This window comes from Oryctolagus cuniculus, chromosome 4, assembly GCF_051225735.1.
Source record: "Oryctolagus cuniculus isolate XC-2025 breed Fujian yellow rabbit chromosome 4, ASM5122573v1, whole genome shotgun sequence".
NCBI classification, from domain to species: Eukaryota; Metazoa; Chordata; class Mammalia; order Lagomorpha; family Leporidae; genus Oryctolagus; species Oryctolagus cuniculus.
This window is the reverse complement of record NC_142870.1, coordinates 48,363,374-48,376,842: the sequence shown is the minus strand read 5'-3', so window position 1 is coordinate 48,376,842 and position 13,469 is coordinate 48,363,374. Positions and strand designations below refer to the sequence as shown.

General features: G+C 39.2%; 2 protein-coding genes across 20 annotated transcripts in view; both read right to left on the bottom strand.

Annotated features, from left to right (window-relative positions):
- NSUN3 (NOP2/Sun RNA methyltransferase 3) overlaps positions 1-2,688 on the bottom strand; it is an 88,509-nt gene extending 85,821 nt beyond the window's left edge. For 5 of the 8 annotated variants that reach the window (XR_007908929.3, XR_016232395.1, XM_051819162.3 and 2 more), the window contains exons 1-2: positions 2,455-2,639; positions 1,578-1,687 (exon numbers count right to left, since the gene is read on the bottom strand). Coding sequence is in view for 4 of the 8 variants with exons in the window: in XM_051819162.3 (XP_051675122.1) it covers positions 1,578-1,687; positions 2,455-2,466 (122 nt within the window). In the remaining 4 variants the exon portion in view is untranslated. Of the gene's footprint in view, positions 1-1,577; positions 1,688-2,454 lie in introns of all 8 variants that reach the window. The other 3 variants (XM_002716753.5, XM_089330683.1, XM_051819166.3) reach the window with 3 other exon arrangements.
- Positions 2,689-7,306: 4,618 nt separating this feature from the next.
- Positions 7,307-13,469, bottom strand: part of ARL13B (ARF like GTPase 13B) — a 101,475-nt gene continuing 95,312 nt past the window's right edge. For all 12 annotated transcript variants that reach the window (XR_016232387.1, XR_016232389.1, XR_016232388.1 and 9 more), the window contains one exon: positions 7,307-9,451. Coding sequence is in view for 4 of the 12 variants with exons in the window: in XM_008267087.5 (XP_008265309.2) it covers positions 9,375-9,451 (77 nt within the window). In the remaining 8 variants the exon portion in view is untranslated. The remainder of the gene's footprint in view (positions 9,452-13,469) is intronic.

The following is a 13,469-nucleotide window of genomic DNA, read 5'->3' as shown; positions in this document are numbered from 1 at the left end:
GCTCCTGGCTCCTGATTTCAGCCTAGCCCAGCCTTGGTCATTGCAGCCATTTGAGAGTGGACCAGTGCATGGAAGCTCTCTCTCTCTCTCTCTGTAATTCTGCCTTTCAAATAATATATAAATCTTAAAAAAAAAAAAAAAAAAAAAAAGACAATGCCCTCCTGACTACTTCTATGATAGTATTCCCAAATCAGCAGCTTACTAGTTGTAATTACGCCCCTCTCCTCATCACCCTCATAAGCTCCAGTCTGTCTTGCTCTGTATTCCAGAGAACATTATCACATAATGTATTAGGCACTCGATGTCAAGATCCCATACACGGTGACTGGTGTTGTGGCATAGTGGGTAAAGCTGCCACCTGCAGTGCTGGCATCCCATATGGGTGCTGGTTCAAGTCCTGGATGCTCCATTTCCAATCCAGCTCTCTGCTATGGCCTGGGAAAGCAGTAGAAGATGGCCCAAGTCTTTGGGCCCCCACACTGATGTGGGAGACCTGGAAGAAGCTCCTGGCTCCTGGATTTGGATTGGCTCACTCCAGAAGTTGTGGCCAACTGGGGAGTGAACCAGAGGATAGAAGACCTCTCTCTGTGCGTAACTCTAACTTTCCTTCTCTCTGTGTGTAACTTTTTCAAATAAATAAATAAATCTTTTTTTTAAAAAATCCCATACAGTAACATTCTAATCAACAGCATAACTCAAGATACACAAAACTCAAATTTTCCTCACTTAGGTTTATGCATTAGTTTCTCATATTTTTGGTTTTGTTTTGTTTTGACAGGCAGAGTGGACAGGCAGAGTGAAAGACAGAGACAGAAAGAAAGGTCTTCCTTTTACCGTTGGTTCACCCTCCAATGGCCGCCACGGCCCGGCCGGCGCACCGTGCTGATCCGATGGCAGGAGCCAGGTACTTATCCTGGTCTCCCATGGGGTGCAGGGCCCAAATACTTGGGCCATCCTCCACTGCACTTCCCTGGCCATAGCAGAGAGCTGGCCTGGAAGAGGGGCAACCGCGACAGAATCCTGCGCCCCGACTGGGACTAGAACCTGGTGTGCCGGCGCTGCAAGGTGGAGGATTAGCCTAGTGAGCCGCAGTTCCGGCCATGTTTCTCATATTTTTATAATATAGTTTAGTTTTTGCGTACACATATATGTGTGTAATTACATAGCTAGTCATAAACATAATACAGAAAAACCACGATTACCAGTGTGACTTTAGCTAAGACAATGTGGTGGTACCTTTAAAGACTTGTGTTATTTTCTGAATTTCAAAACTAGTCAATTATGCCATTTTCTGATTTTTATGTTCCTATATAAATTTGTCAAATTGATAGGCATTCTTACTGGAAGGATGGAAGCAACTGCTCAAGGCAAAGACCTAACAATTTTTGCTTCCCATTATTACAAAGTTTTCTTTCTCCCCTTTACATCTTATGATTCAATATATTTCCTCTTAGTTCTTCTCTTCTACAGCCTCAATAGGGAAGGCCAGCCAGATTCTTTTACCTTTACTACCTCTGCCTAAAAGGTACACTTGACTTCCTCTGTTCTATTATAATAAAGAGATGAATTATACTAACCTTACTGTATCCCACGCATCTCCAAGTTCTTTGGAATACTGTTTTTCAAAATGATCCAACACAACTTTGCAAATCTGTTTTGCAAGCTTCCCTTCTCTTGGTGCTTTCAGCTATGATGATAAGAAAAAATTGCTGACACACTGATATTATTACAAATTTATTGAATTTCAACATTAGCAGTCTTTATCTTTTTTAAAAGAACGTTTTTGGAAAATTACTAGCCTTTGAAGTGGGAGCAATATCTCACCTGTGACAAAATTATATCACAATATTCTACTTATGAAAGAGCAGGGATTCTCCAAACGATTATTGTTAAAGGTGAGGCCAAGGTTAAAGCAGAATCTAGAGGTGCTAGGGAAACTGTGTCGAAAAGTCTACAACTTTAAAAAGTCACAGATATTTAACATCAAGAGAAACTTGCTGGGAGGTCCATGGGACTCCGCTCTATGTTTACAATATTGTTGTAAGTTTTAAATAACTCCAAAATAAAAAGTTTACTTAGCAAAAGTCACTTTGGTTTCCTTTGGAAACTTGCTTCCAACTGTTCACTCACACAAGTGCCTGCCCTAAGCGCCGTTCAACGCACGGATCAGTCTCATCCCTCAAGCAGAACAAAACGGAATGCGTGTGGGCTGCAGTGAAGTGTCTGTTACCCGGGGACGGAGGCGAGCGCTTGGGACAAAAAAGACGAAGAACGCTCGCCTAAGCGCGCGCTCGGTATTACCGCAGGGCTCAGGCCCCCGAAGCCAAGGAACCCCGGAGAGGACAAACGTCCCAAAGATGTGGCGCCCCCATCCCGGCCCCTCCCTCGCCACCTCCGCAGCGTGGAGAACTGTGTGGTTCCGTCACAGGCGGCAGGCCGCGCCCTAGGCCTCACCCGGGTCAGCATATTCCTGCCGGGAGCTTCCAAAGACGTCTACACCGCTTCGCATTCAAAAAGCCGCCACAGCGCAGAAACAACAGGCACACTTCCGGGACTCGCCGTAATTCGCTTTCCTCCGCACGCTGTCTCGTCCTGTTCTCGCGAGACGTTACTGTGCCGGCCTTGTCAAGATCTCGCCTACTACACTGAGGCCCCGCGAGAGGCACTCGCGTCGTTCCCATTGCGGGTGACTTTTGGAGGCGGCGGTAGGCGAGAGAGCACCGCTGCTAGGGGCGTGGCCTAGGCCCGTAGGTGGAGCTTTGGGCGGTCGGGGCGTGGAAAGCCAAGCCTCCCGCCGGACTGTGTGGCTAGGGCGTGGTACAATAACGTTTGTCAGTGTTCAGTTTTCTGACCTTTGTTTTAAAATGTGCTCAGAAGCGAATTAATGTGAATAAGCCACTCTGAAAACCCCCGAAAGGCCAGGTATTTAACGCTCGTGGAAACTGGTGAAAAGGAACTTGATTCATGCCTTTTCCTAGAGGTAGCTCAGGGGACAATGTCGCCTTTCTTCAAACAGTGTTAACATTGACGCACACATGTAAAGTGTATAGCAGAAACTAGGAAGCAGAAAATGCCCAAAAGTGAGCTGCTGCTCCAAGTTTCACTAACATGCCTTGCTACCAAATGCCTAAGAAAAGGACCTGCCTCGCTCACCTTCAGAAACCACACTCATGCTTCTCAGGCAAGTGCTTATTACACTTATTACACTTGAAAAGAGGTCATATTGTATTCTACTATTTTGAACTCAGCATTTCTGATTTTTTAAAGATATTTATTTATTTATAAGGCAGGGTTACATAGAATGAGAGAATCTTCCATCCACTGGTTCACTCTTCAAATGCCCACAACGGCTGGGGTTGGGCCAGGCTGAAGCCAGGAGCCAAGAGCTTCACCTTTCTGATGTGGGCAGCAGAGGCTAAGGGACTCAGGTCATCTTCCTCTGCTTTCCCAGGCACATAGGGAGCTGGATTGGAAGTGGAGCAGCTGGGACTCAACAGGCACCCATATGGGATACTGGTGCTGCACGTAGCAGCTTAATCCACGGCACCAGCCCTCAACATTTCTTATTTTAAATATATTTTTCCTCATGGATTTGTGTATGCACTTCTGATTATTATAATTTCTAAGTATGTCTTTTGTTTAGGTACTATCTCAAATTCTAATAGCTATAATATGTCTTGGTGATGCTATTATGTTTATAATAGAAATGTTGGCTATGTCATGCTTTTCCAATTTGTCTTAAAACGTTTGACTTTAAATGTGAAACTAGGGGCCGGCCAGCACTGTGGTGTAGCACGTAAGGTTGCTGCCTGCAGCACAACATCCCATGAGGGCGCCAGTTTGAGTCCCGGCTGCTCCACTTCCCATCCAGCTCTCTGATATGGCCTGGGAAAGCAGATGGCCCAAGTCCTTGGGCCCCTGCACTCACATGGAGGACCTGGAAGAAGCTCTTGGATCCTGTGTTCAGATCGGCCCAGCTCCAACCTTTAGGGCCACCTGGGGAGTGAACCAGCAGATGGAAGATCTCTTTCTCTGCCTCTGCCTCTCTGTAATTCTGCCTTTCAAATAAATAAATAATTTTTTTTAATGTGAAACTAAATTTTATCAAATATTTATTTTGTTATTGCTTCCATTGCTTTCAGGCTTATAAATTTCTTCCCAAGAAAGGAAGCTAATTATTTCTTCCTCCCTACCCATTTTACAGCTTGATCTTTTTATATTTAGGCACTTTATCTATCTATAGTCAATATTTGTGCATCCTAAAATGTTAATGGTTTAACTCCAGCCTGCCTTCACCCAAAATAGCTAACCTCCACATTAAGTTTTATGAATAGAAACTGTTAGGACACTTGTTTTAAATTACAGCAGACACTTATCCTGGTCTCCCATGGGGTGCAGGGCCCAAGTGCTTGGGCCATTCTCCACTGCACTCCCTGGCCACAGCAGAGAGCTGGCCTGGAAGAGGGGCAACCGGGACAGAATCTGGCGCCCCAACCGGGACTAGAACCCGGTGTGCCGGCGCCGCAAGGCGGAGGATTAGCCTAGGGTGAAACAACGGCAAAAGGAAGACCTTTCTCTCTGTCTCTCTCTCTCACTGTCCACTCTGCCTGTCAAAAAATAAAAAAAATAATAAAAAATAAAAATAAAAATTACAGCAGACATAAGAAACTGAGCTGATACGGGTTAATCTGCTGCTTGGGATGCTGACATCCTAATCTGTAGTGCTGGTTTGAGTCCTGGCTACTCCACTTCCAATCTAGCTCCTGGTAAATGCATCTGGAAATCAGAAGATGGCTAAAGTTCTTGAGGTCCTTCCATCCACATCAGAGACACGGATGGAGTTCCTGGCAGAAATTACATTGGTTTTTTTGTTTTATAATGATAGCATTTAATGACTTAACTATAAGCAGGAAAATAATTTTTACATATAAAACCAATTTTATTGTGGTGTTGATCTAAGAACTATTTGGGAGTAACTACACTTTTTAGATCATCTCTTATACTAGCAAAGGTTTATAAACTTTCATATTTATGAAGTAAGTGTCTCAAAACTATTCATGTTTATGTAGAGGTTTATGTTGCCAAAAAGGTGAGGTCAGGTTTTGTGGTAAAGCAATCTCATATCGAAAGATCTTAAAATGTATAACAGAGAAACCTGTGATCAAGCTAGAGATAACATCATTATAGGCAATCTTGAACTTTTCACTTAGGGTGAGGATCTCATTTTATTAGTTTAGGGCTCTAAAGTGATGTGACCAAACTCCAGCAGACTAGGATGCAAATACAAGGAATTGTTATTTAATATTTTAATTTCATTTAAAAATATTTATTGTGAATAATAATTTATTGAGTGAATGTAACATTACTGACCAAAACTTATCTCCTAAAAATTCCTATGGGGAAGCCTTAATGCCTAGTATCTCAGAATGTGGCTGTATTTTAAGATAGGAGCTTAAAAGAAGTGATTTTAAGTTGAAATGAGGCTATTAGGGTGAGTCCTAATCCAAGTCTGATAATGTCCCTATAAAAAGACACACTGAGAGACACTAAGGTGAAAAAAAAGAAGAGGACATCTCTGTAAGCCACAGTCAGAGACCTTATGAGACACCCGTCAGAACCTTGATCTTGGACTTCCAACCCCAAAGTAGGAGAAGATGAATTAGTTGTTTAAGTCACTAGCTTGTGGCACCTCGTTTTGGCAGCCCTACAAAACTAATACAACAATATAAACATAAATGCATATTTAAAATGTTCACTAATAGAAAGCAATATAATTTGGAGACCACTGACTGACTTACCAGGGTCATAAATTCTGCTTCCTTAGCAGCACAGTGAAGGAATTTATAATTTATGCCCTAAACAGGCAAATAATTTTTCCCTGTGTTCCTTTAATTTTAAGCTGATCCTTTTGATTAAACTCATTTCTGAGTTCTACTTTTTCTAAAAAAATTAAAAAGTTTCTCTTAATCTGTTTCCACAAAGGTAAAGGATTATTGCTGTTTTAATAACCATACCACAGGCCGGCAACGCGGCTCACTTGGCTAATCCTCCGCCTGTGGCACCGGCACCCCGGATTCTGGATTCTAGTTCCACTTGGGGCACCGGGTACTAGTCCCGCTTGCTCCTCTTCCAGTCCAACTCTCTGCTGTGGCCCGGGAGGGCAGTGGAGGATGGCCCAGGTGCTCGGGTCCCTGCACCTGCATGGGAGACCCGGAGGAAAGGCTCCTGGCTTCGGATCCGCGCAGCGCTGGCCGTGGCGGCCATTAGGGGAGTGAAGCAGCGGAAGGAAGACCTTTCTCTGTGTCTCTCTCACTCACTGTCTATAACTCTCTCTCTGTCTCTCTCACTGTCTAACTCTGCCTGTCAAAAAAAATAATAATAATAACCATACCACATATAATGTAGGTTTTGAAGTAATTTGTTCTTTGTATCAGCTGAAATTAATTTTTTACATTAACTAAGCAGTGTCAGCACAATCTCAGCAACAAAGTAATATGCCACTTAAAGAAAATTTGATATTAAACCTGAGTATGATGAAGTTTATAGGCTACTGCTTTATTTGTGTAAGCAGTTTTACTGCTGAAAAGATTTTGCCACCTGGAAGTATTTGATTTCTTTAGTTGGAATGGGAGAAACCAAGTAACATGAGTACCACGGAACATCAAAGTGAGTATCAGTTCAAAATACTGTCATAGTAAGAGACCACCTGGCAAAAGATTAGCTGCAAATATAATGGCATTTTCTGTTGGTGAGCTTTTCCAGGCTACTCACAGGAAGTTTTACTTATTAGGTGAATTCTAGTATTTTGTCTGTCTGTCTGTCATTTAAAAGAACATTTCATTTTAAACTTGTAGAAAACTTGGCATCTAAATAATTTATATAAAATCGTTAACTTGCTTCTCCTATAAATTACAAAAGTAGTTTAAAAACTGAGAAAGCTGTAAAACCAATAACTCTAACAAATTCTCTATTAGCATTATGCAACATTTCTTTCTAATGTAGTTTCTATGCATAGTTTGATACCTGACACCAATTATATACAATACTGTATATATGGTATATACACATATAACAGAAGATATCACATCATGTAGAATCATAAGGTAATACATTATATTTAGCTGTCTTTAAAATAATTTTCAACATAAATAAAAACTTATAAAAATAATAAAATGCACATGAAATGACAATGCATTACTTTAGCATACTGATTTACATTCTTTCAACAGTCATATTAAAAACCTTTACCTATGTTATTATACAAAGGAAGTCATTTAAATTCACCAAATGAAAAGAAACAGCATAATAATATAAATTATTTTTATTGTATGAAAATCCCATAATTCAGGATGATTAAGAATAAAAATGCAGCATATTACAAAATAGGCATTTAATTATTAAAATCCACCTGGATTTACAAAATACCTTAGAAAGTATATTCATAATGCTTTAATAATAAAAATTATGTTTTGAGTGAGCTATATAAAAGATTAATTTTATTATATATTTAATTTAAAAATCATTTTTATTTTCAAAGATGGAGTCAGTAATTACTGTATACTACAGTAAATACTGGTAGGAAACAAAGATTTTAAAAAACACTCTCAAACTAGGTGAATATTACAAAGATGACAGAAGTATGAATTTAGTGTCAAAAATTAATATATAAATAGTACAAAAGAAACCAGAAAAATGGGCAATTTATCCTCTAAAATCCCTTTCTGAACATATATCCTGTCTTCCTGTAGTATTTTTCCTCACATTTCACCCTCCTATCAAGTTTCAGTTGTTATGAATTTTTATCTGCTCTAGAATGGTTTTCACTTAGTATGCTAGGTAGGTCCCATGTGCAAGCTCCAAGAATCTAAACAATGCATACTGTTGTAATAAGTTACCTGATTAATAAAGTTCAGTGAGTTAAAAAATGTGAATAAAATGATGCTCTAAAACAAAAATCTTAAAAGTAATCATTAAAATGTGTTAGACATACTTAATATTAATGTTACTATCAAATGTAGTTGATCTGTTGTCAGTACAAGGTACCAAAAGCACCAATCTTAGCAAGGTTATATAAAAACTGTTCTGTTTATTGCATTTTTACTTTGATATACTTTTAATTAAACTGAACATTATCAATCTATGACTCAAAATACAAATCTAAAAGTTTATTTAAATGACAAATGAATAAAGAACTCTATGAATGCCAATCTTGCTGTAAGAGAAGTGTTATTTTAAATTGAAAAATTATTTTAGAATTCTTTACAAAATTTAAGTTTGAACGAACATGTGTATTCTTATTACTTTGGTACCCAAGCCATTTGTGGTAAAACATCTCTTTACATCTACAGTAGCTTTTTCAGTCTTTTTGCCTTTAACTTCAAGACATGATAGAGAATAACAAAAAGTGGCACTGTACATCTCTGACAGAACAAAGGAGTGACAGGGAGCACCTTGGTCTCTAAAAAAATCTAGCCCTTAAAATGAGAGTTTACTGGGACTTTCAATATCACATAGAACATATTTTTATTAATATTTAAAAATTTAGGTAAAAAAGGTATTTCAAGTCCCTTTTATTTATTGAGATCATCAAGAAAGAAAACAAACAAAATAACAATAACAAAACTGAACTCTGTTCTTGGGTATTTCTTTCAAATTACATAATTTGGTAAAATAAACATCTCAAAATCCGCTTTTATAAAAAGATATCATTTTTAAAATGAGGTCAAATTTGGATGTACACTTTAGGAACCATGTCATAATAAAACATACTTCAAGCCACATAAATATATCCTGTTTGTAGGAGGACTGTTCATGATCTGGCAAATAAATTAACTCTATTTTCCAGATACAATTTAAAGAAACCATCTAAGAAAAGTGCACAATCAATATAATAGCAATTACAATTCCTAAACAAGGTTTTAGAAAAATATAAAAATAGTTAAAAACTTAGTTTATAAGTTCCCAGTTCTCCTGTGTACACATCTTACAAAAATGTTTAATATATAGAAATTACAAACTATTAAACAAATAGTAAAGAAACTATGCAGAGTCCACTGGCTCTATTTCTGAAGATGTTTTCCTTCAGGAATATGCCAAAGAGTAATGATGTGTAAACCAAAAGGTCAACACTAGATCTTGTTTAAGTTGGTCCAACTGCTCACACCCATCTATTTGTCATTCTGTTTCCTTTCTGTTTTAACATGAAGAATGTAGAGAAGTCAAATATCAGGTCAGATCCTTTGCTATTAATCTCCTCACTAAAATCATTATGGTTATCTTGCCCCAGTCATTAATACTCAGAGTTTTTCTTCTGAGAAAGGAGAAAGTTCGAGTGCACTTTGCTGATAGTAGGAGAGCCCATCCACATGATTTGGTTATGAGATCACATCATGAACATCGCTGTTAGGTCTCTGTCGCACAGCCAGGGGAGGCAGTGGCTTCCCATAGAAATCTATGTAAAGAAGGGAAACCAAAAACAAAGTTATGGGAAATCAAGGTTTCTCATATAGTCCATTATTTTCCAACCAGTACTTTTAAAGTAAGACATTTTGACTTGGTAGATGAGTCAATGGGTGGGAGAAGAGGGGAAAGAAATCAGAATTTGAGAAAAACTGAACAAATTCAAAATACAATATTCCTAATACTCAATTCCTAACACAGGATTATAAATTAATATCTACCTGATTTAGTAAAAAGCTGTGCTTAATACATACATTTATTATTATTTTTCTTTCTAATTATACACTCACATTATAATAGAACAAATATAAAATGTTTAAAACTTGTGGAAACATGGGGCCAATGCTGTGGCATAGTGGGTAAAGCCGCTGCCTGCAGTGCAGCATCCCGTATGGGAACTGGTTCAAGGCCTGGTTGCTCCACTTCCGATCCAGCTCTCTGCTATGGCCTAGGAAAGTGGCAGAGAATGGCCCAAGTCCTTGGCCCCCTGTACCCACGTGGGAGACCCAGAAGAAGTTCCTGGCTCCTGGCTCCTGGATTTGGATAAACTCAGCTCTGGCCATTGAGGCCATTTGGGGCGTGAACCAGAGGATGGAAGACCTCTCTCTCTCTCTGGATCTATCTCTCTCTGTAACTCTTTCAAATAAATAAAATAAATCTTTTAAAAAAATGCTTCAATATAGTTCGGTAAACTAGGCTGTATTTTATACAAAAATCTTATATTGTTCTTCAAAGTGAATTTCTATTCCATAATTATCATACATTTGCTTATAAATTTAATGGCAAATGTAAACAGTCACTTATTCATTACTTTCTAGAAATTACCATAAAAGCATAGGTGTTCAAAATCATTTGTAATTAAAAAAGGAATTATAGAAAAATAATTTTTAAAAATAATTCAGAGCAACTACTTCAGTTACAAGGATATTCTAACAAACTTTAATAGAATATGTAATATAACATACAAAGTTAAATGTCTTCCTTCCTTCCTTCCTTTCTTTTTAAAGATTTATTTATTTGAAAGGCAGAGTTACAGAAAGAGAGAGAGAGAGAGATCTTCCATTTGTTGGCTTATTCCCCAAATGGCCACAAGGGCAAGAGCTAGGCCAGACTGAAGCCAGGAGCCAGGAGCTTCCACCAGGTCTCCCACACAGGTGCAGGGGTCCAAGCACCTGGGTCATCTTCCACTGCTTTCCCAGGCCATTAGCAGGGAGCTGGATGGGAAGTGGAGCAGCCAGGACTCAAACCGGTGCCCATATGGGACGCCAGTGCTGCAGATGGTGGTTCTATCTGCTAGGCCACAGTGCCTGTCCCAAATGCGTGAGTTTCAAAGCTTGATAGATCAAAAATTAAATCCTGATTCTGCCATTTATTACCTGTGTGACCTTGGGGTATAGTTTCCTAATGCACAAATAGGGATATTGCTGTCCACCTGATAAAAGATTTTAAATGACATAAGCAGGCCTGTGCTGTGGTGTAGCAGGTAAAGCCACTGCCTGCGATGCACTATGTACTCAGAAACACATCTCATGAGAAAATTAAAAAAAAAAAAAAATCAAACACAAAAAATCAAGACTGATTTAAAAATTAAGAGAAACCAGGCCAGCATTGTGGCATAGTGGGTAAAGCTGCTGCCTTCAACACCGGCATCCCATATGGGTACCATCCCAGCTGCTCCACTTCTGATCCAGGTCTCTACTATCTGGGAAAGCAGCAGAGGATGGCCCAGGTGCTTGGGCCCCTGCCACCCACTGAGGACACCCACATAAAGCTCCTGACTCCTGGCTTAGGCCTGGCACACTACTGGCCAATGTGGCCATCTGGGGAATAAACCAGCAGATCTTTCTGTCTCCCTCTCTCTAACTTTTTGAAAAATAAATAAATCTTTTTTAAAAAAACCATATAGTGCTATAATTAACATAACATGATTATTTTGATAAATTTAAAGTATGCCTTCTCTAATTTCTTGAGTTAAAATTAGTGACAATTTTAATATACAGCAGAACTCACAAACCAAAGTAAAAATGTTTTCTCATTGATTTTTACTTCTGGGGAATTTAAGAACAACTTTCTAAAGAAGTAAATCAAATGCACACACAAATAATGTCTCTTTTTCTCCCAAGAAACTGATTTATTTCTCTGGTAATTTTATATCTCTTTGACAGAAAATTAAATCATCTTTTACAAAGCAGGTTTCTTAGCCTTAATTATAGAGGATATAAGCTGAATTTAATGCCCAATTAATGATCAATTAGTTGCCACCACATTTTTATAATGGGCTCCTAAGTTTTAAAATTAAAATTGAATAGCAATAAAACCACATGCCTAATTTTACCTTCCTTCATGATTTTAAGATTTGAAATAATTCTCTAGTGCTTACATTTGGTAATTCTGACAGAATCTTTGGATTGTATCTCATAATATGTAATATATAACACATAACACACAAGGTGCAGATGAGAATGCTTAGAAAGTGACTGTAAAGTCTCTTTTCAAGTCTCTTCTACAAATACATTTGTCTTATCTGTTACCTCTTACACGGGGCCAGCTTTGCAGACAATAAATGTAACTAGAAAAATAGAGTCACACTGCTACCAAGGTAAATGGTTATAATCAAAGTACAAATAAGAATCTGCCTTAAAAATTGCCAAACAAGGTGGCCAGAACTGTGGTACAGTGGGGTGTAGCCATTGCCTGTGGATGCCTGTGGTACCGGCATCCCATGTAAGTGCAAGTTCCAGTCTCAGCTGTTCCACTTTTAATTTACCTCCCTGCTAATGCACCTGGAAAGGCAGTGGAAGATGGCCCAAGTAACTGGACCCCTGCCACTCATGTGGGAAACCCATAAGGATTTCCAGGCTCTTGGCTTTAGACTGGCCCAGCCTAGGTCATTGCTGTCATTTGGTTTGTGAACCAGTAGATGGAAAATTCTGTGTGTTGTGTGTGTGTGTGTGTGTCTGCCTCTATCTCTGTAACTCTGCCTTTCAAATAAATAAAATAAATCTACAAAAATTCCCAATTGACAGTGGCAAATTGTTTTTCATCTCACTATATATTTTAAGAGCCAAACTAATTCTGTTGAATTTTAATTATCTACTGTAGTTCATCATATCTGTAGTCTACTTCCCATTAACCTTTTGTCAATATGCTTCTGAATATAAAGGAAAAGAAATGTGTATTACAGGCCAAATTATGCTTTCTCTGTCATCCTCAACCCACACATCCATCCATCAAATATTAGTCATTTTACTTTCTGGAACATTCCTTGCCCAAATTTTTCACTCTTCTTCTTTTTTTGCAGCCTGCGGGCTGCGGCCAGTATACCGTGCTGATCCGAAGCCAGGAGCCAGGTGCTTCTCCTGGTCTCCCATGGGGTGCAGGGCCCAAGCACTTGGGCCATCCTCCACTGCACTCCTGGGCCACAGCAGAGAGCTGGCCTGGAAGAGGGGCAACCGGGACAGAATCCGGCGCCCTGACAGGGACTAGAACCCGGTGTGCCGGCGCCGCAGGCAGAGGATTAGCCTAGTGAGCCGCGGCGCCGGCCCTCATTCTTCATTCTAATTTTTAGTTCCTTCTTTCTTTGACTACTGCAACAGCCTCTTAACTGAGATGTATACCTCCAGCATAACCACTATCAAATCTGTATTTTACGTTGTGACAAAAATTATTTCCTAAGCAGCAGATCTAACAATACCACTCCTCTCCTAAAAACCAATACTTTCTTGAAAAATTATAGCACATCTGACATACTAATATATATATGTGAGGCCTTCACAATCTGGCCATTTTACACCATAATTCCACTTGTATTTTAAAGATTTATTTATTTATTTATTTTTAAAATTTATTTATTTGAAAGGCAGATTTAGAGACGGTGAGGCAGAGAGAGAGAGCAAGCAACAGAGAGATCTCCATCTACTGGGTCTCTCCTCAAATGGCCACAATGGCCAGGGCAGGCCAGGCTGGAGCCAAGAGCTAGGAGCTTCATCCAAGTCTCCCACATAGGTGCA